Below are 26,321 nucleotides of genomic sequence, written 5' to 3'. Positions count from 1 at the left end.
GGGACACTCTTAGAGATGTCCGGCGTTATCTCCGGGAAGAATGGAACAACATCACCCCAGAGCAAATTCGCCGACTTGTGACAAGCATGAGACCTCGATGTGCTGCACTCATTCAGAGCCAGGGTGGACAAACGAGATATTGAATTTTCTTTTGCTTATGCCAAGATACTGAAATTTGACATTTTTTCATCGACTAACTTTGACTTAAAATTCCAGTGGAATAGTGATGCATCCAAGGTGGATAACTTTCTCTTTACTTTTAGAGTTGTATTTGACTTTAACTTTGCTTTCATCGTTAAATTGATATTGATGCCATATAAACTTTCACTACTGCAAGAATGGCTGATCTTTTTTTGCAATTTTCTTTTACTGACATTGCTATTGTTTAATGCCAATAACCAGCCATGCACTGACTGACCCATTTCTTGCAATTTTCTTTTACTGACATTGCTATCGTTTAAAGCATTTAACCACCCATGCATGACTGTTCACATGCAAATTTCATGTCATACTAGAAGAGGAATATTGTCTGGTCATGTTGACATACAATAATTTGCCTTTAATCAAATATCTAGGGGAAGGCGGGGTAAGTTGTGACAGTTTTTGCTTTTTGCATGTTAGAATTGATATGATTAATAATCTTTTCGAAATAAGTACCTTGCCTTGAAATTCAATTCTTCTGAAATATTTTCCACCTATATATAACTTTCTATCCCCACACTGAAAGTCATCGTGACCTTTGAAAAAAACGATGTCAAATGGCTCAACTTGCCCCATATAAGTTTGAGCCACCTTCTGGGGTAAGTTGAGCCACAAAAATTATGTACAAAATGTATGGGGGGAGAACCAGCATGTCAATTTTTTTAAAAGTCTTTTCACTTGCTAATTCTCTATAAATACTGACATCCTGTAAAAGGAAAGGAGCAGTCATGTAAATTTGCTCCTTTCAGCCTGCATTTCAATTGATTTTTATGGTTTGTTTGCTTTTTAAGATACATTACCATAGGAATTACCATGGCTCAACTTGCCCCATGCTGTTTGGCTCAACTTACCCCAGTCCAAACTTAGTGCGATAATTTTGTATCGACACATTTATTATGCATCCATCATAATTATAAAAGACTACGACAAGAATGAAGATCCATACCTGGACTAATAATGTTGTTATCATGTCTTTATTATATTTAAAGACGTGTGTGTTTATAAAGCACTTATCTATTTCACACTCTTTTTTACTTTTTTGGCTGAAATTCATATTTTTCCCTCTAAAAAACTACTTTTTGTTTCAAAGTTGGAAACAATGTGGTGGGGTTAGGGGTTATGCTATGGGTCATCAATACATGACACCACCACAATGTCTGACTCATTCATTATTGGCCTGGGGCTGGTGGCTCAACTTGCCCCTATGCTCAACTTACCCCGCCTTCCCCTATATGGAATATTTCAACTTTTATAAGTGTCCAAGAACTTTTTTTGCTGAGTGTATATTAAAGAAGTAGCAAGTGTATAACTAAATAACAATATCTAATTTCAAAAGATGTTTTAATGCGTTGTTTTTATTTATCGTTTCATATGCTTCGTTTACATTGTGGTTTACTAAGTTTTAATCTGCGCTATACAGCCATGACACGTACACTTAAAAAAGTGGAAAAGGGAGAATCAGCAATTAAAGGGGAAGTTCACCCTGAAGAAATCTTTGTTGCAAAACAGCATTAAAATAATGAAAAATATTGGTGAAGGTTTGAGGAAATTCCATGAAAGATTTTTTTTTAATTAGAATTTTAAGTTTGTGATTTGTGAGCCATAAACGAGCAACTGTCATATATGTTATGTAATATGAAATGCATGAATTTCATTTTTTAATGGTTCCTGACGACTTCTTTTTGTTTTCTGTTTAGGAATGGGTGTGAAATTATTTGACTATTGATATACAAAAAGTATAATAAAAAACAATTGTCAGTTTTTCGGAGAAAACTATATGTTATTGATTTTTTTATACCATTCGATATTAGGAAAGCTGCTCGCATATGGCGTCACAAGTCAAATAAGTAAGATTCCAATAACTTTTTTTATTCTTAAATGGATTTTTCTCAAACCGTCGCCATATTTTATTAATCATTTTTTTCCTGCTATTTTAACAATACAACTTTGTCAGAGTGAACTTCCCCTTTAAAAGTGTCGATGAGTCATAGCGTTTTTTTTTTTTTAGGGTGGGAAACGTTGTCATTCCTTGGCCTTTTCCACCTTTTCCTCCTTCTGTGTTTAAGAATGTATGTCAAGGCAAGCCAATTCAAATAAAAGTAAACTGTATATTCATTAAGCAGGACTATTTGAAACAAATTATGATAGGGCGATAGGGGTGTGCGGTGTTTCTTTCCAGTGAGATGGCTAAATCTTGATGATTGCCTTGCCGAAGTTTTCGCCAGTGAATAGCTGTTGGAAGGCTTTTGGCGTGTTCTCGAAGCCATTAGTAACATGCTCCTTGTATATCAACTTTTTCTGAAGACAAATGAAAGAAAAAAATCATAATTATAGATATCGCTCGATAAAATCTGAAAAAAAGTTTCTAAACCCATATATGTCTTTAGACAAGTTCAATAATGTACACACAGCAAAAACTGTAGTGTTAACTGGTGTACATACATAGAGGACCACACCAGTTATTTTACACCAGTGTTAAATTGGTGGTGTTAGTTTTACACCTATAGGTGTTATTACAACACATTTGGTTGTTACATTTACAATGTTTGGTGTTATGCTCAATCTCTAGGGTGTAAGTTTAACACCTCAGGGTGTGGTCCTCTATTAACACCAATTGGTGTCAGTTTTAACACCACAGTTTTTACAGTGCAGGGCCCCGTCTTACAAAAGGTTGCAATAGAGTAAATAAAACGCAAACTGCCATTGGTATTATTTTACGGACATTGCGGGATATTACGTAAAACCTATGGATAATTTATTCGTTAATATCCGTAGTTAAGTTGTTGAAGGTAGTTAATTAGGTCGTTAAGTTATTCAATATAGTTCAGTTGATTAGTAAGTGAGTTAAGTTAATCATGTTAAATAGTTAGGTTGTGTACTGTGAAGCGCTTACAGAAAGTTTAATAGGCCCTATAAAAATATTGAATTATTATCATCACTATCGGGAAATATTATGTAGAACAAAAAGTGTGTATTTCAAAGACAATACATACCTCATTTAGCCACGCCATTAGTTGTTTTACAGCTACCATATATTCATCCTTATGATCAAAGATAAAGAATCCTTGGAGTGACAGTCGTTGAAAGATAATAGCAGGCTGAAGAACTCTCGCTGATCAGAGAAAGAAGCGAAGAATAACATTCGTGGTTTCTAGTTATGATGTATATTAATGCATTGTTTTCTTAAAAATTTGGTGTGTGTGCCTTTTTCTTATTATTATTTTTTTTTTTACAAAGGACACTTTAGAAATTTTATGTAGAAAAAATCATGACATTGTTGGATTTCGTATATAGAGTTGATAGGACCAATCATAACTCTTTGTAAGACGGGGTTCAGGTCTCCAGTGCTCTGTGTGGTTATTAATAAACAATTTTTTCGTAATTTCTCCGTGTTGAAGGGGGGAAGGGGGCAATCTGACCAACATCGTGTGTGGCCTCTCATTATAAATTACGGTTTATTTCCAATTCGTCTAATGCCAGTTCGTCCAATTATCAACTCGTCTTCTGTCATTTGGTCTACCATCAGTTCGTCAACTATCCACATGGTCTAATTTCCAATTCATCCACTCACCATTTCGTCTAATAACCAGTTGGTCCAAGAGTCATTTATAGTCCATACCATTTTGGTCTAATTGGACTAAGTGTTAATTGTGCAAACTGAATGAAAATAAAATGGATATTAGACCAACTGGTTATGAGACGAAATGATTATTAGACGAAGTGATGATTAGACTAAACAGTAATTGGGCCAAATGGTTGTTAGACAAATTACTGATGGATGGAATAGCATTAGACTAAATGAAAGTTTATATTATGAAATAACCTTCAAAATACACGACATGGACTACAAACATTCGAGAGGAAGGTGCTTTATTTGCTGCTCTGTAACACAATCATTGTCATGGGCGTAGAGATGGGGGCCTCCCCACCCCCCACAAAAAAAAAATCACGACCAAGCAAATCAAAGAGAAAAGGATAAGGATAAGGGTGAAATATGAAATTACTTTCCGAATATTATGCCAGTATCTATCACAAACTTTGATTTTTGTAACAAAAATGTCAAAAATTTTGATTCGCTTGCAATTTCTTATTAATTTTACGGAATACGTCATACCGAGCCCCCTCAAAATTTTTGGTTCATTACAACACTGATAAGTGTGGTGTGAATTTATTGAGTAGTGCATTGGTGTGTTATCATTCAATTGGGTAAATATTACTATATTAAAGAAATAGCAAGTGCATAACTAAACAACAATATTCAATTTTAAAAGATATTTTTATTTATCATTTCACATGCTTCGTTTACATGGTTTATTAAGTTTTAATCTGCGCTATACAGCCATGACATGTATACTTAAAAAGTGGAAAAGGGAGAATCAGCAATTAAAGGGGAAGTTCACCCTGAAGAAATGTTTGTTGTAAAACAGCACTAAAAGTAGTTAGAAATATTGGTGAAGGTTTGAGGAAATTCCATTAAAGATTTTTTTAAATTAGAATTTTAAGTTTTGGATTTGTGAGTCATAAACGAGCAACTGTTTCATATGTTATGTACTATAAAATGCATGAATTTCATTTTTTTGATGGTTCCTGCACTCTTAAAAATATTGGGTAAAAATGCTCCATGATGGTAATTATGTATCCAACCAACATTGGGCATTTCTTTTGGGCATTATTATTTATCCAGTGTGATGAAAATTTTGCTCATTCTTAAGTAATTTCTGCTTATTTTTTAACCTTACTGGACAATATGCTTCCCGCATTGGGTAAAATACCGCCCAAAATTGGTTGGATACATAACTACCCTCGTGCTGGTTAAAATTTTGCCCAATATTTTTTACAGTGTGGTGACTTCTTTTTGTTTTCTGTTTAGGAATGGGTGTGAAATTATTTGTCTACTGATATACAAAAAGTTAAAGAAAAAAAAAACGGTTTTCAGTTTTCGGAGAAAACTACATTTCATTGATTTTTTTTATACCATTCAATATTAGGAAAGCTGCTCGCATATGACGTCACAAGTCAAATAATTAAGATTCCAATAACTTTTTTTATTCTTAAACGGATATTTCTAAACCGTCGGCAATATTTTTTAATCATTTTTTCCTGCTATTTTTACAATACAATTTTATCAGGGTGAACTTCCCCTTTAAAAGTGTCGAGGAGTAATAGCGCTTTTTTTTAGGGTGGGAAACGTTGTCGTTCCTTGGCCATTTTCCACCTTTTCCTCCTTCTGTGTTTAAAAATGTATGTAAAGGCAAGTCAATTCAAGTAAAGTAAACTGTATATTCATTAAGCAGGACTATTTGAAACAAAAACGATACCGTTACGATGTTACACATTTTCACAATATAATATGAAGTACAATTAACACAAAAACAAAGTGGTCAGGCTAAAAATTGAAAGTTATAATTAGATATTTATAAGTGAAAATAAACATCAAGGATTGATGGTTCCGTTATTAAATTTTCATTAAAACCGCAAATTTATGTAAAGACGTCGCTTTGACACTACTCTAAAACAACATTTCAAACAGATAAAAGAATGAATATCGTTTACTTGCCATTCTTCATTGATTTAAAAATTTTGATGTATTAAATAAAAATCAAACCTTGATATATACATATACACTTAAATATATCTTGCTCATAGTTTCAGGTGCTTAAACAAATATTTCAGAATATATATTTCAAACACACAAAAAGTGTAAACATATTTTTGAAGAACAATATACTGATTGATTCATGGTAGCTATTGTGTGTTTCTTTTTTCAAAATTAATGAAGATCTCGTCTACTTTTAAGCCATCCATAGCAATAAACCGAATCACTAATGTACTATCTCCTACTGGTATTAACATTATACCAAACATGTTTTATGTACATGCACATAATAAAAGTACTGCGATAATGGCAAATGATAAAATTACCATTGTGAAGAAATTTATAGATTGGTATTAATGAAATATTTTAATGACTTCCATGTATGATAAGAAAACATGGAAAGCTTAAACTAGTGCATGAAAATGGTCCATATGCTAAAGTTTTAAATTAGACCACAATCTCGTTCTGCATGTGCTAAAATTATGGAAAACTGAAAATGGTAACATTGTTTGCTTAACTTGTATATCTCTCGTAATTACTGTGCTCTTTCTTATATATTTACTTATTAATTTATTCATTCATTTATTCATTCATTTATTTTTACTTTGATGGCAAACATGGTGAAGAAAACTAGTTGAGTTATCATGCGGCCAGATAGCTTTGAAAGATTCGGCATCAAATTAGATAATAGTTTGAACCTCTACTGTCAGATATTTTTTTTTAAACACAATCGGCTACCCATAATTTAAACCACAATGTTATTCATTGAGGAGCGTTTCATCAGGTTTCATGAAAGGACTTGTCGGACGCTTTATCCCTCAAATCCCATTTTATCCGACAGTTACCATGGTAACAGTGCTTCTCAGCCAATAAAAATCAAGGGAAGTTGTCAGATCCGTGTGTGTATTTGAGTTTTGTCAGACGTGTATATCAATCAGATATGATTATTTACGTCTGGGACCGGCCTTTAACGTCACCATCCGAAAGACGTGACCAGGGCTCGAACCTCTGCATCAATATTTGTAACTTCGCCACAGCTTGGATTACAGGCGCACGCCATAACGTCCGACAACCTGTCGGAGAAAAATGTTGATGAAACGCTCCCCATGCAGAGGTTAGAAGAAACTCGAGTTCAGAATATGGAACAATGTTTGCAATATTTTATTTTCAGCTAGCTTGAACAGGATGATCATTAGGCGACACGACATTTGCTCCTGCGACAATTGCTCCTGGTGGGTGTTTCATAAAACCGTTCGTAAGTTAAGAGCGACTTAAAGAATGACTGGTGATCCTCCTGGAAAATTCGGGGGGAAATGGTATATTCATTGATGATGGTTACGCGCGTAAGAAAGGTTCACCAGTCGTTCTTAAAGTCGCTCTTAACTTACAAACATCTTCATGAAACGGCCCCGGACCTAATTTCGTTTAAGATATACGGTTGCAATGGTTTTATTAGGTTTAGGGACACTCAAAAAAAAACGAAGAGCTACGAAGGGCTAATTTAGCTCTTAAAAAGCGTGTATAGCGACTGCACTTCGTGTGCTTCGAGTGCTGATTTTTCTCGTTCAAATTTGACAAAATCAACCACACTAGCTCTTTAAGAGCTAAATCAACTCTGCATTTTTAGAATGTAGGGTGTAGTGTTAAACGCGGGGTTTAAATTGGTAATTCGATTATTGTGAGGGATTTACAGCGGATCAATTGTCGCCGGATCAAATGTCATAGAACCGATCATTATGATAGGGCGATAGGGGTGTGTGGTGTTTCTTTCCAGTGAGATGGCTAAATCTTGATGATCGCTTTGCCGAAGTTCTCCCCAGTGAATAGCTGTTGGAAGGCTTTTGGCGTGTTCTCGAAGCCATTAGTAACATGCTCCTTGTAGATAAGCTTTTTCTGAAGACGAATGGAAGAAAAAAGAATCATAATTATAGAAATCGCTCAATAAAATCTGAAAAAAAGTTTCTAAACCCATATATGTTTTTAGACAAGTTCAATATTGTACAGGGCCAAGTCTTACAAAAGGTTGCAATAGAGTCTAATAAAACGCAAACTGCCATCGGTATTATTTTACGGACATTGCGGGATATTACGTAAAACCTATGGATAATTAATTCGTTAATATCCGTAGTTAAGTTGTTGAAGGTAGTTAATTAGGTCGTTAAGTTATTCAATATAGTTCAGTTGATTAGTAATTGAGTTAAGTTAATCATGTTAAATAGTTAGGTTGTGTACTGTGAAGCGCTTACAGAAATTTTAATAGGGGCTATATAAATATTGAGTTATTATTATCACTATCAAGAAATATATGTAGAACAAAAAATGTGAATTTCAAAACACAATACATACCTCATTCAGCCACGCCATTAGTTGTTTTACAGCTGCCATGTATTTATCCTTATGATCAAAGATCAAGAACCCTTGGATTGACAGTCGTTGAGCATTAATAGCAGGCTGAAGAATTCTCGCTGATCAGAGAAAGAGGCGAAGAATTGTCAGGGTATGTTTTATCATTATTATTATTATTTGTTTGGCGTCACCTGTGCCTTGGAGGCGAAAAGCGAACTGAATCTCCTCCCGATAAATGATAGGGGGGAGTTCAGGGGAGCGTTTCATCAATATTTTCATCCGACAAGTTGTCAGATCTGACATCTTTCCATGATTTTGATTGGCTGAGAGGCACTGTTCCTATGGTAACTGTCGGATAAAATGGGACATGTCGAATAAAACGTCCGACAAGTCCTTTCATGAAACGCTCCCCAGGTGGTCCCCTTAACCGGGGTTTCTCCCTAGTCTTATACGAATAGTGCAGTGGGTTCTTATCGTGCAAAGGTGGCGACTCTCCTCTACACTGGGTCTCCATTTAACGTCCTATCCGAGGGATGGAGTGTTTTCAATATTATTGTAACATAGCCTGTATCTAAGAAACATTGGAGAGACGTTTACACACAACGCACTGGCTTCAGTAATCCGCCCGGGGTGGACTCGAACCCACGATCTTTGGTTCGATGGGCAAATGCGTTACAGCCAACAACGCTCTCGTTTAACATTTTAAAATCTTTAAATCACTAGATTAATGATTTAGGGGTGATTTGAGCACTTGACCTCCCCTTTAAAAAAAAATCACTACCAAGAAAAAAAACGAAAGAAAAGAAAAGGAAAAGGGTGAAATATGGAATAAAATCAAATCAATTATTCGGTAAAAAGTAGGTTTAATGTTTTAACATTTACGTTACCCCCCCCCATCCCGCCCGGAAAATATGAATTATCATGATAATAATTATAATGACAACAAACATCCAGGTCCTTTTTTAACCAAACTGCTATCAATGACTTCATTATAATTTCGTATGTTTTAAAGATATTCTTCAATGAAGTTATGTATAATTATTATATATAATTATATATATGTTTTCCATCATTAATTTGTTTACGTAATCTTTATAGGGAACTTGAATGTAAAGGATTTGTATGATTATGATATTTACGTACCTTTTGGGGATTCCTTAGCATTGTAGGCACTGATGGATCCACAAACACACACACGACCGTAAGCATTCATATTGTACATGACAGTACTGGAAAATTCGCCTCCGATCTATAATAATAATAATAACAATAATAACAATCACTATAATAATAATAAGTATTTCTAATGCCCACTTTCTAATGAATCACTACTCAAGGCGCCACATATTATTTTTTTTTGAAATATCAAAAATTAAAATCATCAAACAAAAAAATCATATGAGGAAAACACATGGACTTCTCTAATTATGATTGTGAAAAAAGGTAATATTGACACTTAATTGGAATGTTTTATAATATTATATTAGATATAGGATGAAACTATATAACCATGATAACCATCATAACATCTGCGTCCAAATAGTAAGAGTTATGTAAAAATCCTCAAATCTTAACAAAAATAGGCCTATGATTTTACGATTGACGTTCATTCATTTGTTCATGCCGCCCCGGTTTCATGGAACATGTTTTCAACATTCACTGAAAACGAAATCAAAGATGCATTAGAAAAAACATTTAACTGCTCTTAATCGATTGTAAGTCTGATATTATTTTGTTTTTCTCTCTTGTCATTTGATACATCTTGGTAATGTTATATTTTGTAGTTGTTGAAACGCAACAGAATTGATTCCACTATCTTTGAAGTCTGATGTATAATTTGTATAATTGTATCGGATATGGATTTATTGTATAATTTATAATCATGTTTCAAATAATTTTTACAACTGTATTTTGATTTGAGAGAATATTATAAAAAATCCTTAAAAGAAAATGCTTATTTCATCTTTGTTTTTCTTTCTTATTATTTCGCTTTTTATGAATTTCTATCCGTACAAGAGACAAAGAGCATGTTTCTTCATTATCTTTATCATTTTATTTTTTTTCCATTCTCAGCGAGCGTTGTACAAGTCTGTGATACTTGTTTAAGTGATTGCATATAATTTGTTTATTATTGATGTATTGTTTATATGTATGATATGTATATTATATGTAAGATTTATTATTGTATATTTGATTTGAGAGAAGACATTAAACACATGTTATAAATCAACAAATGTTAATAAGTTGAACTCTGAATAAAGCCTATATTGATTTTGAAAACATTCAAAGGGTTGTCATAAAATCAAGAAATTGAAATCGATTTCAAATGTGACAAAATCAATCAAACATTATTTTAGATCGATAAGTACGTCTTATTTTGGAGCTACAATAGGCTATCTTCCAGATGATGTTTTGTAATGGATCTATAAAAAAACGTACAAAGCGTTTATAGCTTTGTAAGATGTGGTATTGCAATCGATATTAAATATGATAAAATCAATCAGTCAATCAATCAATCTCTCTCCCTCTGTCACTCTCATACACACGCACACACACACCCTCACCCTCTCCCCATCTATCTCTCCCTACACACTAAGAAACAAAGGTTCAAAATTGAACCCCGAAAGGGTGATGCAAAATAAGCACCCTGTGGGTTCAAAAATTGAACACCTGAATTGGGGTTCAAAAATTGAACCCTGCGGTTGGGGTTCATTTTTGCACCCTGTGGGTTCAAAACTGCATCCCTAGGGGTTCAATTTAAAATTTAGGGACGCAGTTCAATTTTTGAACCCCAAATCAGGGGTTTAATTTTTGATCCCATAGGGTGCTGATTTTGCATCAACCTTTCGGTGTTCAATTTTAAACCTTTATTTCTTAGTGTGTATATATCTCACCTTGCACCTTGTTACTCACTAACCTACACTTACACACACTCGCACACACACACACACACACTTACACCTACACCCTCCTTTACCTTCGGGTGCCACTTAGTTTCTTGTCCAGGTCTCACAAAGTCTTATAGTTAACTGCTACGTCATATCCGATCTCCTTCAGGTAAACACAATGCGAGCCACACTGTGAACACACCAAATGGGATACACTGTGAATACACTGTGGTAAACTGTGTCCATTCTACATGTATTATACTTACGTTATCGAAGTAACAATCGATGCCTTTGGGTGCAGCTTCTTTCAGAGCCTTGTCCATGTCTCCCATAGTCTTATAGTTAATTGCTACATCATATCCAATCTCCTTCAGGTATTGGACTTTCTTGTCAGACCCGGCGAAACCAATCACCTTACATCCCTATGGAACAATAAAAAGAAATAGAAGACTTTGACACGTATAATTCAGGTATAGGACTTCTTGTCAAGTTGCCACGCAGTCCCAAAAAAACCCCAATAACTTTGCATCCATATGAAATAATCATCATGCTACATGAAAAAAATGTCATTATTCCGAAGTCTTGTTTAATTCAGGTCACGGTGTAACCAGTGGCCTCGCTAGACCTTTTTCAGTGGGGGGGGGGGAGGGGTAAAGACCCTGATTAACGACAAATATCCGTGCCGATTACTGACGTCCGACGACCATGAGTCATGGTAGAGTTCATTATTTTCCTCAGTAACATTTTATTTCGTCATACACAGGGGCAGATCCATCCAGGAAACTATTTTTATTCGCATGTTCCCCGTCGCGGCCGCCAAAATCCGATTTTTTTTCTTTCAGGGGTTAGGCCAAAATAAATTTTCACTCATAGAAACCAGATAAGGTATTTCACGTAGCAAGAATATCGCATACCATGCCTGCGCGAAGCACGAGCTCAATAGTTAAAAAAAGTAAACATATTTTTGTCAGTCATTCATAACCCTACTATCCTACTCAGCCTAAGGAACAATAACCATAGATCAATCACAAACAACGGTTGGAACTGAACACATAGTAGACAGTACACTTCACGCAAATGCTCATTACGGCTACAGAGTCAATCCGGGGAAGCTGAAGCTGACTTCAACTCCACAGTTGGTTCGGTTGTCACAGATAATGCAGCCAATGTTGCCAAAATGAGAGAGCTTGCAGAACAATAGAAAGAGAAAAAGTTGCTGACCTACGGATGGGCAGCACATCAGTTCAATCTTCTAGCCCATGATCTGGAGACAGCTGGTGTAGAGAATCATGTAGTTCTCATTCTCAAGTACTTTCGGAACAATAATCTAGCAGGTGCAGCATTGAAACAGGAGAGTGGCCACAGTCTTGTCTTTCCACAGGAAACACGCTGGAACACAATGGCTGATAGCCTTAAATTCTATGTCCAAGGCATGGCATGTCTTGATGAAAATAGTGGAAGAGTTGCGAGACAAGATTGGCCATATTTTCAGAAGGAAAGTCATCGATCTTTTTCTGAAGAGGTCCGCAGGAGACCCGTTGGCTCGGCTTTCACCTATGCTACTGCGCTTGACCGGGTACATAGGAAGGGCAGTAAACATCTGGAAAGAAATAGACGTGAAGCTGAGTGTGGACTGAGAGGTCCTTTCGAAGAGGAAAAACAGATACAAGAAGGCAATGGCACCGGCGCACTATCTTGCTAATATCATCGACCCACAATGATAGGAGAAATCCTGTCAGAGGGTGAAAGAAAAGAACCACTCAAGTTTGCAGGATGCCACTTTGACTCTGACGTCTTGACTACAGTGATGAAGTATATCGGTACATTAGATCATACATTCAGCCTCAAATTAGTTGTAGACATTTGTTTGAGTAAAAATTAAAAAGCTATATTGTACTTTCAATGACGGAAGGCGTTTGACTCAATAAATATGGTCAAAGTGGAATCAACTATCGCCTATGTAGTTAATGAAAAAGTCCTTATCATTATTGACATGTACAAGAAGGCTAAATCTCGTGTTAAGTATAATTCTGGTCAACTATCACAAATGTTTCCTTCACTGATTGGTGTAAGACAAGGTGACAACTTATCACCCCTCCTTTTTTGCAAATTATTTGAATGGCCTTGAAAGAATCTTCACTGTTAAAACTGCGGTGTTAAAACTGACACCAATTGGTGTTAATAGAGGACCACACCCTGAGGTGTTAAAATTACACCCTAGAGATTAAACATAACACCAAAGAGTGCAAATTTAACAACAAAAGGTGTTGTAATAACACCTATATGTGTAAAACTAATACCACCAATTTAACACCGGTGTAAAATAACTGGTGTGGTCCTCTATGTACACCGGTTAACACCACAGTTTTTGCTGTGTTCTGAAAACTTGTAAAAAAAAAATTGCTATTGTGTCAAATCTAACATATGATCTATTTCAAAGTGAGGATACAGTTGTCTATCTAAACCTTATTACATTATTTTATGCTGATGATACCATAATCTTAGCAGACTCAAAGGAAGACGTCATGTAAAAATCCCTACACTGTAAAAAAAATGAAGTGCTAATTTAGCACTTACCGTGCTTGTATAGTGACTGCACTCCGAGTGCTGATTTTCAAGTTTAAATTTGAACTAAAAAATCAGCACTCATAGTGCAGTCACTATACAAGCACTGTAAGTGCAAAATTAGCACTTCATTGTTTACAGTGTAGATACTCTTTATTCTTATTAAAATGAAAGAGATCTACGTATCAACATTTCAAAAACCAAAACTGTAATCTTTTATGAGGCAAAACGATGAACATCCCTTTCCACGAAGTAATGGCACCTGTATATATTTTACATCCTATATAATAATTGTAAATATAAGCCTATATGTTGTTGTTTAACCTATACATGTACATGTAATATGGTTAGGCCTTTATTGGGCCCCACAAGGCCAAAAGGCGTTCTTTCAATAAAGTTCAAATATCAAAAAGGTATTTTTTTGCTTCAATTGTGGGCATTGAACTGAAACAGTTTGTATAAAAACATCAGAATTGCATGCGCTTTTTTTTATATATAAACCAGACATGCATGGCTGTGTCGCGAGACCGTACGAGAAATTCTTCTCAAATAGCGATGCTGTCTGCCTGAAACGGATTATTGTCAATAACCTATAACCGTCCGAAGAAAGGTGAACCACATATATTACATTCAGTTTGTATACTTTTCATATGCACCCGTTTCAAGGGTGTCATATCAGTCATTAATGGCATCTTCAGATCCGACAAGTTTGGACCCATGGCGATACGTCATAATTGTTTCCAAGTTCATGGTATATTTTTTGCATATTGGACTAGTGAAGTCTCTATCTGTACTCATTCCATATCTCGTCATCCAACTGGATGTGGACACTGCAACGGTAGGCGTCCTTGTTACTATGGAAATTGGAATATATTTTATGGCTTGTAAGTTCTTTTCTTGCTTATTTGTTACAAGGTAGTTATAGGGACATTGCTTGATGCAAAATCACTGCTACAGTTTTACTGTTTACCACCGGGGGAGCAAATAAATTCATTTTGCTTATAAAAATATCTATGAAATTTGAAATGTATTATTTAAACTTAGAACATTAAGAAGTAATTTCCCACTCTCCTTGATACCAGAAGTGTTTCAATAAAAGTTGACATGTAGGACTACACAGCTGTACCATTATCTTTCATTATTGGACTGAAATACTTGTAGCTATAATCGAGAAAATATTCTTAATGGTCAAGTCCACCACAGAGAAAAATGTTGATTTTCATCAACAGAAAAATCAAACAAACATAACGCTGAAAATTTCATCAAAATTGGATGTAAAATAAAATAAGTATGTTACGACAATTTAAAATTTCGCTTATTTTTCGCAAAACAGAATCAATGTCTCTCACTCGCTAATTCTTTCGTATTTTATTGTTTGAATTATACACCATTTAATTTTTTACAGATTTGACAGTAAAGACCAACTTGATTGAATCATATGTTAAAACAGTGGTAATTCCACATGTTCAGGGAGGAATAAGACTCTGTTTGACAGGACAACAGGGAGGAAATTGGAATAATTCAAATTTCATTTATAAAATACAAAAGAAATGCTGAGTAATTTCATCAGCCCCCCTCGCATTCGATAAAGCTCTGATAGAACCTCTTGCGCTTAGATGGGTGGTTGGGCGCTTGCCACCCCCCCCCCCCAAAAAAAAAAAATGAATAAATAAATAAAAAATAAGAGAGAAAAGTTCGTAACCAAGAAAAACAAACTAAAAAGATTAGTGGTAAAAAAAGGGAACATGAAAGGGAAAGGATCAATTTGATATTACTATCTGAAGCTCGCTCCTTTTTCAAACGGATTTTTATCATCATATGCATATTATGCCATCATCCGCCCTCTCATTTTCTCTCTACTGAAAAGGACGGAGACATATCTCCCTATTGTAGTGATATGAATTACAGGTGCAAGTTTAACTCTTGCCTTGCATAGAGCCTGAATGAATAAAGAAACGTATGTAAAATACTAACAGGTGCAAGCATAACTCTTGGGCATAGAGCCTGAAGTGAAAGTTACAGGTCAGCATGTATTGTATGCCTGCAAGGTGCTTAATGAATAGAAACAATTTTTGGTTTGGTTCTTAGGGTGTGTCCTGAACAGGACCATTGATACATGTATGTATTGAGAGAGTAGACACCATGTAACATAAGCAACCTGGCAGTTCACTCTTCATGCCGACCTTGTACATGTAGTTGTCTGTGAACTCGGTTTTTGTGAAGTCTGAAGACTATTGGAGTTAAAAGCTGAATAAAGTGAATATCAAAATGATTTTCTGATCTCTATACCTGCGTCGTTATTTTGTACCCCGAAAGTTTCACTGTAAAAAAACAGATTAATAATGAGTTTTAGCATGTTTAGGAAGACTCGTGACATCAGAAAAAATAAATTCGTATGGGTATCATGATATTGTTTATTGAAAGTAATACTTCGAAACATGCTAAAGAGAGGCAGGGCCTGTCGACACATTGAGGTCGTGAAAATCATTTCGCGCAGCTGACTGGTTCTTCCTGTCTGGTACCCAATGGAGGTAGAATGATGCATTATTATTTTTTTTACAGGTCCACTCGGTCATTTTCTGAACCAAAAGTATGGTTCTCGTCCGGTGACAATAATAGGAGGAAACCTAGCTGCCATTTCGTTCATGGCAGGAACATTCTGCAAGACGGCCTCCTCTCTTGGTTGCCTACTATTCTTTACAGGTGATTATACATCGTTTGACCCCCCCCCCCTCCACAATTAAATCACTGAAAATTCAAATTACACTGTTAGAAAATTTATCCTTAAAATAAAAGAAGTTCCTGCAGCAGAGTATCGATAACACCTGTAATCTTTACCAGATTGCGTAATCTAACAGGAAATTGGTATTTAGTATATGGAATCTTACAAATTAAACAAAACACCCTTTTCCCCCTTTTTAATCAGACCTGTCCTGTTAAACTGCAGAAGAATTCCTGTTTTATGAATTTACAGAATGATTCTGTCATTGCTTTCTGCAAAATTTTCTTTATTTCTGTAAAATCAGGTTTTTTTTAACAGTGTACTAATAGTAAACAAAAATGCATTATAAACATTGCTTCTAAGCAAGATATCAATTCGCTGTTTCCCCAAAAATGATGGATTAACTTTTTTGGTCTTCTTACTAATAATGTGAAGTTTTTTTATATGGAACCGCCATGCTGAACAGTAGAAAGGTCTCTTGTAAGTTCTCATTAAATCTTCCACAGTTGAAATGAAGATCCTGTCACTTTACTGGTTTCAATAAAAGCAGAAAAAATTATTCGTGTAGGTCTCATGACAAACCGTCAGAGGACAACGGTGTTATGATTTTTTTTTTTTAGTTTTTATATTGTGATTTCACAGATGAGCAGCTCCTCCGTATGTCAGGTTATATACATTACCCAAATTCCATTTTCTAAAGACAAAATCAATGCGTTTTATTTGTGCGGTCGAAATATTATCATACACATAATATCATACCGTTTTCCATAGAAAAGTATTGTATCTATCATGTTTATTTTAAAAAAAAATAGGGAGCTCCTCGCACATGACGGCAAAACTGAAAAAAAAAACATTATGGCCCGTATTCTGAAGTCAGGTTTAACTTAAACTCAGGTTAAAAGTTGTAGTTTAAGTATGGGAAGCCAAAAGTATCAATTTTTTTTATTAAGTTGTATATTTTTTGTGTTTACGGTGCTCTTTCTTGATTCATTGATGATTAAGACAATCATCTATTTATACTTCCCAAACAATCATGAAGATTTGAGAGCCAAGTGAGCTGAAGTACGACATATCTACTGTTAGTGATTATGTAACAATTGGCTATCCATACTTAAACCACAACTTTAAACCTGGGTTTAAGTTCAACGTGCTATCAGAATATGGGCCTATGACTTTCGTTTTCTTTGATGGATTTTCATCAAACCTTCACCAATATATTTCTGTCTTTTATGTTTTTATTGAAACCAAACTTTTGTCAGGGTGAACTTCCCCTTTAAGCTACATTTTAAATGGCTTAAAGTAACTATACTCATGCAGAACCTCTTCATATAATTTGAGGAACATTTTAAAGTTCCCACTACGTGTCACGGAACATTCATTTTTACAAAGGAATGAGGGAGGAGAGGTTCTCAAAATTTACTCCATAATTATACAATATGCCTCTTGGTTAATTTCTTAATAATGCCTTTCAAGGGTTTACCTCTAACTAGTAATCGTTAACCCACTATAACTTACAGGTTAAATAATGTGAGTTTTTTAGTAGTCCCATGTAACATTCAAATTTTACAAAAGTATTGAGTCAAAATTACAACAGCAAGTATGTTTGAATAAGTATCTTCTTTTCCATAATTGATATCCTCAACCATAGGTCTCTTCGCTTCCCCGTTGAATCAAGGATCGAGTGTAGTGCTTCACCAATATCATAGAGACAATTTCGGATTAGCTTCGGCGATCACGATGATGGGTAGTCAGGTCGGGAGTTTCGTAATGCCTTACCTGACGTCGATGAGTATGGATGCCTATGGGCCGAGAGGGAGCTTCCTGATCCTTAGTGCCATGATGTTTCATTGGGTACCAATAGGAGCAACGCTGCGTTCATCTCCGAAAGACCAAATTGAAAGAGGAATATCCTTGTTTAAACTGTCTACAATGGACGACAGTGATGACGCCTGGTGCGAACGTGAGCCACTTCGAACTAGGAACGATGATCAGCTTCAGAGCAACGAAGTAACAGCCACAGCGAGTAGCCCCCAAGATTTACAGTCTGATTCAAACACTGGACAGATGAAGAAAAGCCCAAATCTTCGAGAAGGAATGTTCAGCATGATCCGAAACACCATGCTTGATGCCCAAGATTTTGTTAAAAATGAACGCGTTTTTGCATGCTTTCTGCTTCCCTGCCAGGTCTTTTTCGACATGTCTTACATCGGTTGGTCGGTGTTTCTGTTCCCTTACGGGATAGCCGAAGGATTACCCCAAAACACAGCCGTGTTCTTAGTCATGATGGGTTCTGTTGGTGGCATCACTGGAAGACTCTTCCTCGCAGCATCTCTGTATAAGTACCCATTGTTAACGATACCATTGCTGCCATCAAGCCTCTTGATATCATCCATGTCGCTCCTGGCGTACCCTATCAATTCCTCTCCGACCTATCTATGCATCTGTTCCTTTCTCGCCGGGATGGGTTTATACAATACATATGCAACATTAGACGGGGTTATTTCTTTGAAGGTCCGGAAAGAGAATTTCCCAAAGGCCATTGCTTGCTCCCTGATGGTAACCGGAGCCTCTTTTCTTGCTTCTGGAGTACTTACAGGTAAATGTACACACTCAATATAAAAGGAACAAGCTAAGATAGAAATAACCATTTCAAAATTGAAGAGGATTTCCCCCGGGGGGGGGGGGGTAGTCAAATGTACTGCTGTACACATGTGTGGCCAAATTGTTTCCAAACACCTCCTAAACGACCTTTTCTCTGTGTGCAAAATAACCCCCCTAAAAACAAGTTTTTTCGTCGGCTTTGTTTACACATTTTGGCCCCTATACAAGATGTGGCCAGATTATGACCCCGGGGAAAAAAGCTTGTGGAAATACCCTAAACACGTTTGGCTATTCTTGAAAAAAATGCGATTGACCATTCACCAGTCTTTCAAAAAAAAAAAACACCAACGCGTTATTTTTTTTATTTTACTTATTTTATTTATTTACTTTTATTTATTATTATTCTTTTTTTTTTGAGGGGGGGGGGTCATGCGTGTGTACAGCAATATATTTCACTGCCGCCCCCCCCCCCCGTATTGAGAGTCTTTTGTACATGTAAGATGGGCGAGTCCTTTTTTATTTTGCATTGTATCTAGCTATTTATTTATTTTATTGATTTTTTTTCGACTTAGGGCGTGTGAGGGTCTATGTGTGGGTGTGTATGTGTGCGTTGGATTGGATATGAGTGCTTGTGTTTTTTTTGTACGTGTGTGAGGGCACGTGCCCAGAAATGTTAATTTATCATTACTTAGTCATGATGACAGTGATACAACTCAGTGGTTCGATTATATGGAAACGTCTATAATGTAAAACTCCGATAAAGATAGTAATAAGTAGCCATGATAACAGGCAACCATATGAAGGGTCTAGTCGAAGTATTAAAATAGATACTTATAGCTGGCATGATAGCTTCCGGATAGCTCGTCACAACTGGATAGCCAAGCCACAACTTGCCTTGTTTTAGTTTATCATCAGCCGAGGATAATCATGGTAAAACAAACCATCTAAATGTGCCCCAAATAAAATGCCCTTTCATCATAGATTACCATGGAAACAATAACAAAATCAATCCGGGGCCCTGTCTTACAAAGAGTTACGATCAATCGTAACTCTATGGAAATCCATCAGTGTCATCATTTTTTTCTACGAAAAATTTGCACAATGTCATTTGTATGCAAAGAGAAGCGCAGTGAATTTTCAAGAAAACAATGAATGCATGAATATACACCATAGCTAGAAAATATTTTGAACAAACATGCATAATAGATGTTGACGTTGCTAACCGTCCATAGTTGCGATTGATCGGATCAATCGTAACTCTTTGTAAAACGGAGCCCAGCTTAGATTAATTTTGTAAGTTCTGAAATATTGTAACAGCAGTGGTTTTCGACCAATTCCATAATTGATCATGCAGAAACACACACATTAGACACGTACCATGATTTTCTTTCTTCCTGAGAACAAAAATGGGTAATTTGAAAAAAAATAGCGAATTAGATTTATGTTATTTATTTATGGAATTATCACATGGCCTGGAGTCGGTTTACCAACGTTACTGTACCATAAGATTAGAATATAAAAAAATGGCAGTCTACAGTACAGGCCTATTATGATAATCCCACTAGCATACCTACGGGGGGGGGCAGTTTTCCCCCATAACGAGTCACAACCCATGCAAGGGATGTATCCCTGGCCACCTTTTTTTATTAATTTCTATTTTTATTTTTATTTTTTGCTTGCCAATTATTTTTCTGGTACGAAACCCTATATTTGTGGTTGAAGACCCTTTTTTTGCTTGTCAAATTTTTGGGCGGACGAATTTGCCCCCCCCCCTCCTGTGGAAAATCCTAGGTACGCCACTGCCCCCCCCCCTTCCCTTCTATACTACCAACTATCGGATTGGATTTACGCCCGTGGTAATAATTATCTTCTTTTTATTTTCCTCCAGGTTTTCTTCATGATTATTTTGGATCATACAGGGCAGTCTTCCGTATCCTTGGGAGCCTCGTTGGGATCATCGGTATTACAATTACGATTCATATCTGCGTTGAGGCGAGGACCAAACGGACGAACAAAGGCCTTTAAGTATTTGTCTTTAAAAGTGCCGTTGATACACTTAATATTTCCATATTATAGGAGAACTACAATGCTGTTTCGTTTGCTCTGCCAGTATACTTGACACCACCTCCCTAATAAATCGAAATACCCACGTGACTCGATATTTCAGATTCGTTTGTAATGATAAAGGTGCTCGAAATTTTTGTTCATAATTATTCATATGAAAAAAAAAGATACATAAACATATCATTGGCAAAGGGATGTAAGTGCCTTGGGACCAACAAAATAAAAGGAGAAATAGAGAGAAAAGAAAATTAAAAAGGTTTTCTGAATACTTAATATGTCAACATAAATTATCAAAATTGTGCTTTTTGTATTAAAGCCTGTGTATAGTTTTGGTAAAGGGTCAATAATGTGATTGATAATCGAATATCATCTAATATGACAGTCTTACTGAAGCGTAGAGACCGTTAGATATTTTTCCAACTGCACTTCTCTGAGAAAATTTCAAATATTCAAATCTTGGATATATAGCGCCCTCTCTCGGCGATGCTTGTTTTTAAATTTAAAAATGGGCATTCAAGCACTTATCTTATAAATTTAGTGATTAGATATCCAAAGGTTACAGACAAAGAACATATCTTGAAAGTTTCAGCCCATTCCATGATTTGGAATAGGATTTAATTGAAAGACAAAAACACACAGATATTTTAATTTGATCGGGTGACCCGATCAAGTTAAATTTCCATGTAAAATCGCAAAATTTATCCTGTAAAGCAAATTTTCATTTCATATCCTCCACATCATAACTGTTATAGGGCATATCCATTCATATTAGCTAGCATTGAATTGGAATAGTGATAGGTGCATTTTGGTGGATTTACCAAAACTATACACACGCTTTAAAATGGACAAAACATTTGCTCTCTCGCAGTTCTTTAATGCTGTTCATAATTTTCTGCATGCCCCCTTATATTTTTTTCAAATCATTTACGCTACTGAAATTAAATTATGTTACAGTTTGTCATTTCTAAAAAAGATATCACAAAGGTTTGTCGTATGCATTTCGGTTCCCTATCATAATACTCACTCTCAGATATATTTATCCTTGTGTAGCTTTGAAATGAATATAAAGTTATTCTCGTGTAGCTTTGAAATTATGATAAATTTATCCTCTTGCAGCCTTGAAATTAAGATAAATTCATCCTCATGTAGCCTTGAAATTAAAGACCCTGACCGGTGTAAAACCAATCAAAAGAAAAGTAATGAATCATACAATACAAATATTCCAAAAATATTACACATATCTCCTTCCATTTCTTGAAAATATGAAATAAAAATCAAAAAAACATCTCCTCCAAAGTACGCTTCGATTGAGCACCACACGTCGCCTGGAAATGATGACGTCACGTTGTGTCTGAAGGGTTGTGATTCCATAGGTTTGTGTACAAAAGCATTGGGTATTTTCTTCCATTTCCATATTATGATTCCATTTTTCTCGTTTTTAAATGAAAATGGCACTCAAAATTATTCTCTGTTCATATTGGTGTAAACCTACAACTATTCACTACTTTTTTGTGTGTGATTTCTTTGTTTAACTCTTATTGGGCCTAAATTGCTATGTCAGGAAAATTTGTTACACATAATCTAAATGCAGAGAGAATTGAAATCTGCGCCAAATAAGCAGGAAATAAAATATGGCAAAAACTAGTTCAAAACTGTAGATTTCATAAATTCAAGCTTGTGGGAAAAAATATATGTGATATCCCTCTGTGATAGAAGTGAAGAAAATGAAAAGCGTTATCTGGACAGCAAAAAATCACCAAGTTTTTCTGTGTACAAACCTATGGAATCACGACGCTTCTTACACAACGTGACGTCACGGTCTCGAGGCAGGTGAAAAGCACAATAAAGCCTATTTTCGAAGTCGGGTTCGAAGCCCGGTAATTGGAATATTCTTAAGCAAAATACTCAGCTGGGAAGCGGTGAAAATGCATAAAGCATACATTGCTGCATTTAGTAGCTTATAAGCTTTCGATTGGTATATAATTTGTCAATTTCATTTTTGGGTCCGGTCTGGATCTTTAAAGATAAATTTATCTTCAAATAGCTTTGAAATGAAGATTAATTTATCCTTGTATCAGCAAGATGAATCCTTATAATTGAAATAGATTTGTATGATATATTTATTTGATCTGTTATTCATATTAAATGGTTGTATTAATTCAAATTCTGTTCCCGTTTTTTTTTATTGTGAGAGATTTGCAATCATACATTGAATTGCCAATAGCCCTGAAATAGAGTGATTGGAAAGAATGTGTAGAAGAGGGAACAAGTCATACAAGTGGTTGTTAAGTGCAAAAATGTGACAAAAATATTGTGGAATGAATATGATGAACATTTGAAGAAAAAAATACAAAGATTCGTTCACTTTCAAAAGATTTACTGTTGTAAGAGGTTTTTATTATGATCTGTGCACCAGTTCGTTCATGCAAAGCTATACCAGTTGTTCTTGAACAATAACGCCATGCATGCCCTCAGAGTTGGACATCTTTCACCATTGTAACTGTTCCCGAGAAAGCGAACAGACAAGATGCAACCAATTATAAAAGGCCCATAATGGGTGCGTCGTGGTCTAGTGTTTCTGACCCTCGTCGTTGAAACAGAGGGTCGTCTGTTCGAATACCAGCCATGGCGTGTTTTCCTTCAGCAAGAAATTTATCCACACTGTGCTGCACTCGACCCAGTTGATGTGAATGGGTACCCGGCAGGAGTAATTCCTTGCATGCACTGAGCGCTGGTGATGGTAGCTCGAGCTAAAGTCGGGTTAATAATAGCACCGCTTTGTAGCCTCAGGCAAAAAACGCTTTATAAATCCTGCTATTATTATTATTATATCCCATCATCTCGAAAGTAAAGGGGAACATAAATGCCGACCGAATTCGGAAATATCTCGAAAGTCACCACCTTCTGACCGATGCGCAGTATAAGTTCCGGCAGACATAGCAAAGGAAATTCACTTTTGACATGCCATCATATACACTCAACACTTAACTTAAAGTTAGAATTATAGCTCTAGTCACCAAGAAAGCCTTTGATCATGTTTGGCATCGCGATCTCCTGACCAAAATTGTCATCTGTATGGATTTCTTTATTCTTTGGTATGTCTCCAAAATATGTATATGTCATTCCAGTATGTATTGTATTTTTTTGGGGGGGCTAAAAATATTAACCGAATGACAAGCGATTATCTGTCCTCATAAAAAAGAAAAATACAGTACGTCCCACTAAAAACAAAAGCGGCATGTCCAATTGTTATTTTTTCAAATCAGCTAAAATATTCATTGACCATACATAAATATAAAATACCTTTTTTGATCAGACTGCATAGTTCTAAGTTTTATTATTCAAATTGCGAATTTCTTTACCTGCACTAAAAAATATTGGGTAAAAATTCTCCATGAAGATAATTATGTGTCCAACCACCATTGGGCATTTCTATGGGGTATTTTTATTAGTCCAGTGTGATGAAAATTTCGCCCATTCTAAAGTAATTGCTGTTTATCTTTTTAACCTTACTAGGTAAAATACTGCCTTCAAATTTAAGCAGCACGAAGGTTTGGCACAAACTTCGTGCTGGTTAAAATTTTACCCAATATTTTTTTGCTGTGTGGTCATTAATTATTCATTCTTATCACTTGTAAAACTGCTATACAACTTTCAGTGATCTTATTTAATCAATTTTCTAGTTTCAAAGGAGCTAACTAGTTGCAAGGGTTCGATCTTCTTCAAGTGTCTCAACGAAATGTTTGGCTCTAGCCTATACTTTTTGACACTAAAATCTTGCATTTCTCATGACAAGAAATGCGACAATAACGAATGTAACTCAATTGTTTGAATGTTATGATTATCAGCTGTTATATGATTATTCATGAAACGCTCCCCCGACATGACCTCACACTTTACTTTACATGTCAACAACACACTATACTTATGATAACTATATATATTCTATACTTCATTACATATTGAATCACCATGAACTTATATAAATAATTGGTTACTATTAATGGAATATATTTACTTATCTCCATTATATATTGCTTTGTACTGTATTTATCATTGTTATTAGTAGGCTTATTTTTTGTATCTTATATATTGGTTTAGATCCTGGAGACTAGTACTGTCCTTGCTACGGTCCTCTCCATACTCTTGATCTCAAATATTATGGAGACCCGTACACTTACATCGCAAAGATTGATCACGCTGATATATATATATATATATTGTGACAGAAATGGATGAAGAGAACAATGGTATAGGCGTAGCTTAAATCAAGGTTCCTCAGAGCTATCTAGCCTTTGGAAAAAATGGTGATGCCAACAAAATGTCTCTGCCGGGAATCGAACCCGGGCCCCAAGCTCAGAACGCCGGTGCCTTAACCACTAGACCACAGAGACGGGTTAGTGGCTAGGGCGACCCCGATCCGGTTGACCATCATATAGACAGATTTTCGACACTATACCAATTATAATTTCTTTTGTCGGGTGTAGGTGGGTTTTGAACAATGACAAGCCGCCATGCCTCAGTTGGATCAAAGCTATTGCTTTGATACAGTACACGTATGAGAGAAAGTATGCAAATGTGTGAAATCATACATGTACAACAGCTTGTTGTACATGTGTAATTTCACATTTATAAATATATATATATTCTCTTAATTATTTTCTTTTCACACGTTTTAATACAAGAGATGCCAAACCTGTTGTACAAGTTAAATTTCTACATAACTCCATCTACATGTATAACTAAATTTCAGCGAAGTTTGGGAAATGTTTCAGTGTATAGTCCCACACATACACAACTCTGTGATAAAATCATGGTAAGCCGAAACTGTCAATATTTTGTTACCATATTATGTACTTAAATTTTTAGATTCACAGTGCTCTCTCATTATCATGCTACAAGCAAGTCAATTACTTTTTCACAAAAAGTTATAAATGACCCGAGGAGTGAGCTCTTAATCGAACCTTCTTTGATAAAGATTTCTATTCCATGATGTATAAAGTTACCGAGCTAAAAAAAAGTCTCATTCTTGTCACGATCTTACCTTTATTTTGGCTATTTGTCCCACCACAGCGCCCACCGCACCGGCAGCTCCACTGACAACCACTGTTTCTCCGGATTTAGGGCGACAGCAGTCCAGGAAAGCGAGGTACGCCGTAATTCTGCATTAGATAAAAACAACACCTTGCATTGACATTGCAGGCCTTTGATTTGTCAAAGTTGCAATGAGGGTAATGTATAAAACTATTGACCAGGTACGATCTTCTTCCTTGGCATGCTGGGCGCTCATGCTGGTGTGCACATTGATGGGGAGGGGGTGCCATGAACTTAAGTTCGT

The 26,321-nt window shown here is 35.8% G+C and overlaps 2 protein-coding genes and 1 non-coding gene across 4 annotated transcripts in view; 1 reads left to right on the top strand and 2 right to left on the bottom strand.

The window, feature by feature from the left end:
- Nucleotides 1–2,217: 2,217 nt before the first annotated feature.
- The window catches only part of LOC121421709 (prostaglandin reductase 1-like), a 35,464-nt gene continuing 11,360 nt past the window's right edge, over nt 2,218–26,321 (bottom strand). Inside the window, exons 5-9 of the mRNA XM_041616493.1 lie at nt 26,028–26,145; nt 11,298–11,453; nt 9,287–9,392; nt 3,195–3,313; nt 2,218–2,499 (exon numbers count right to left, since the gene is read on the bottom strand). Coding sequence (XP_041472427.1) covers nt 2,389–2,499; nt 3,195–3,313; nt 9,287–9,392; nt 11,298–11,453; nt 26,028–26,145 — 610 coding nt within the window. The 3' untranslated portion in view covers nt 2,218–2,388. The remainder of the gene's footprint in view (nt 2,500–3,194; nt 3,314–9,286; nt 9,393–11,297; nt 11,454–26,027; nt 26,146–26,321) is intronic.
- LOC121421707 (monocarboxylate transporter 1-like) lies at nt 14,124–21,246 on the top strand. 2 transcript variants are annotated; one of them, XM_041616492.1, is made up of 4 exons: nt 14,124–14,434; nt 16,159–16,299; nt 17,967–18,914; nt 20,808–21,246. In XM_041616492.1, exons 1-4 carry the CDS (start codon nt 14,314–14,316, stop codon nt 20,942–20,944), a joined length of 1,347 nt encoding a protein of 448 aa, XP_041472426.1. In that variant the 5' UTR covers nt 14,124–14,313; the 3' UTR covers nt 20,945–21,246. The 2 variants fall into 2 exon arrangements, with proteins under 2 accessions (XP_041472426.1, XP_041472425.1); XM_041616491.1 differs by having other exon boundaries at nt 14,124–14,480.
- On the bottom strand, nt 25,306–25,377 carry TRNAR-UCU. Its single transcript has one exon. It is a non-coding gene; the product is annotated as a tRNA-Arg (tRNA).

This window comes from Lytechinus variegatus, chromosome 9 (genome assembly GCF_018143015.1).
Source record: "Lytechinus variegatus isolate NC3 chromosome 9, Lvar_3.0, whole genome shotgun sequence".
NCBI lineage: Eukaryota > Metazoa > Echinodermata > Echinoidea > Temnopleuroida > Toxopneustidae > Lytechinus > Lytechinus variegatus.
Note: the sequence above shows the minus strand (reverse complement) of the source record. Positions and strands in the feature narration are given on the sequence as shown.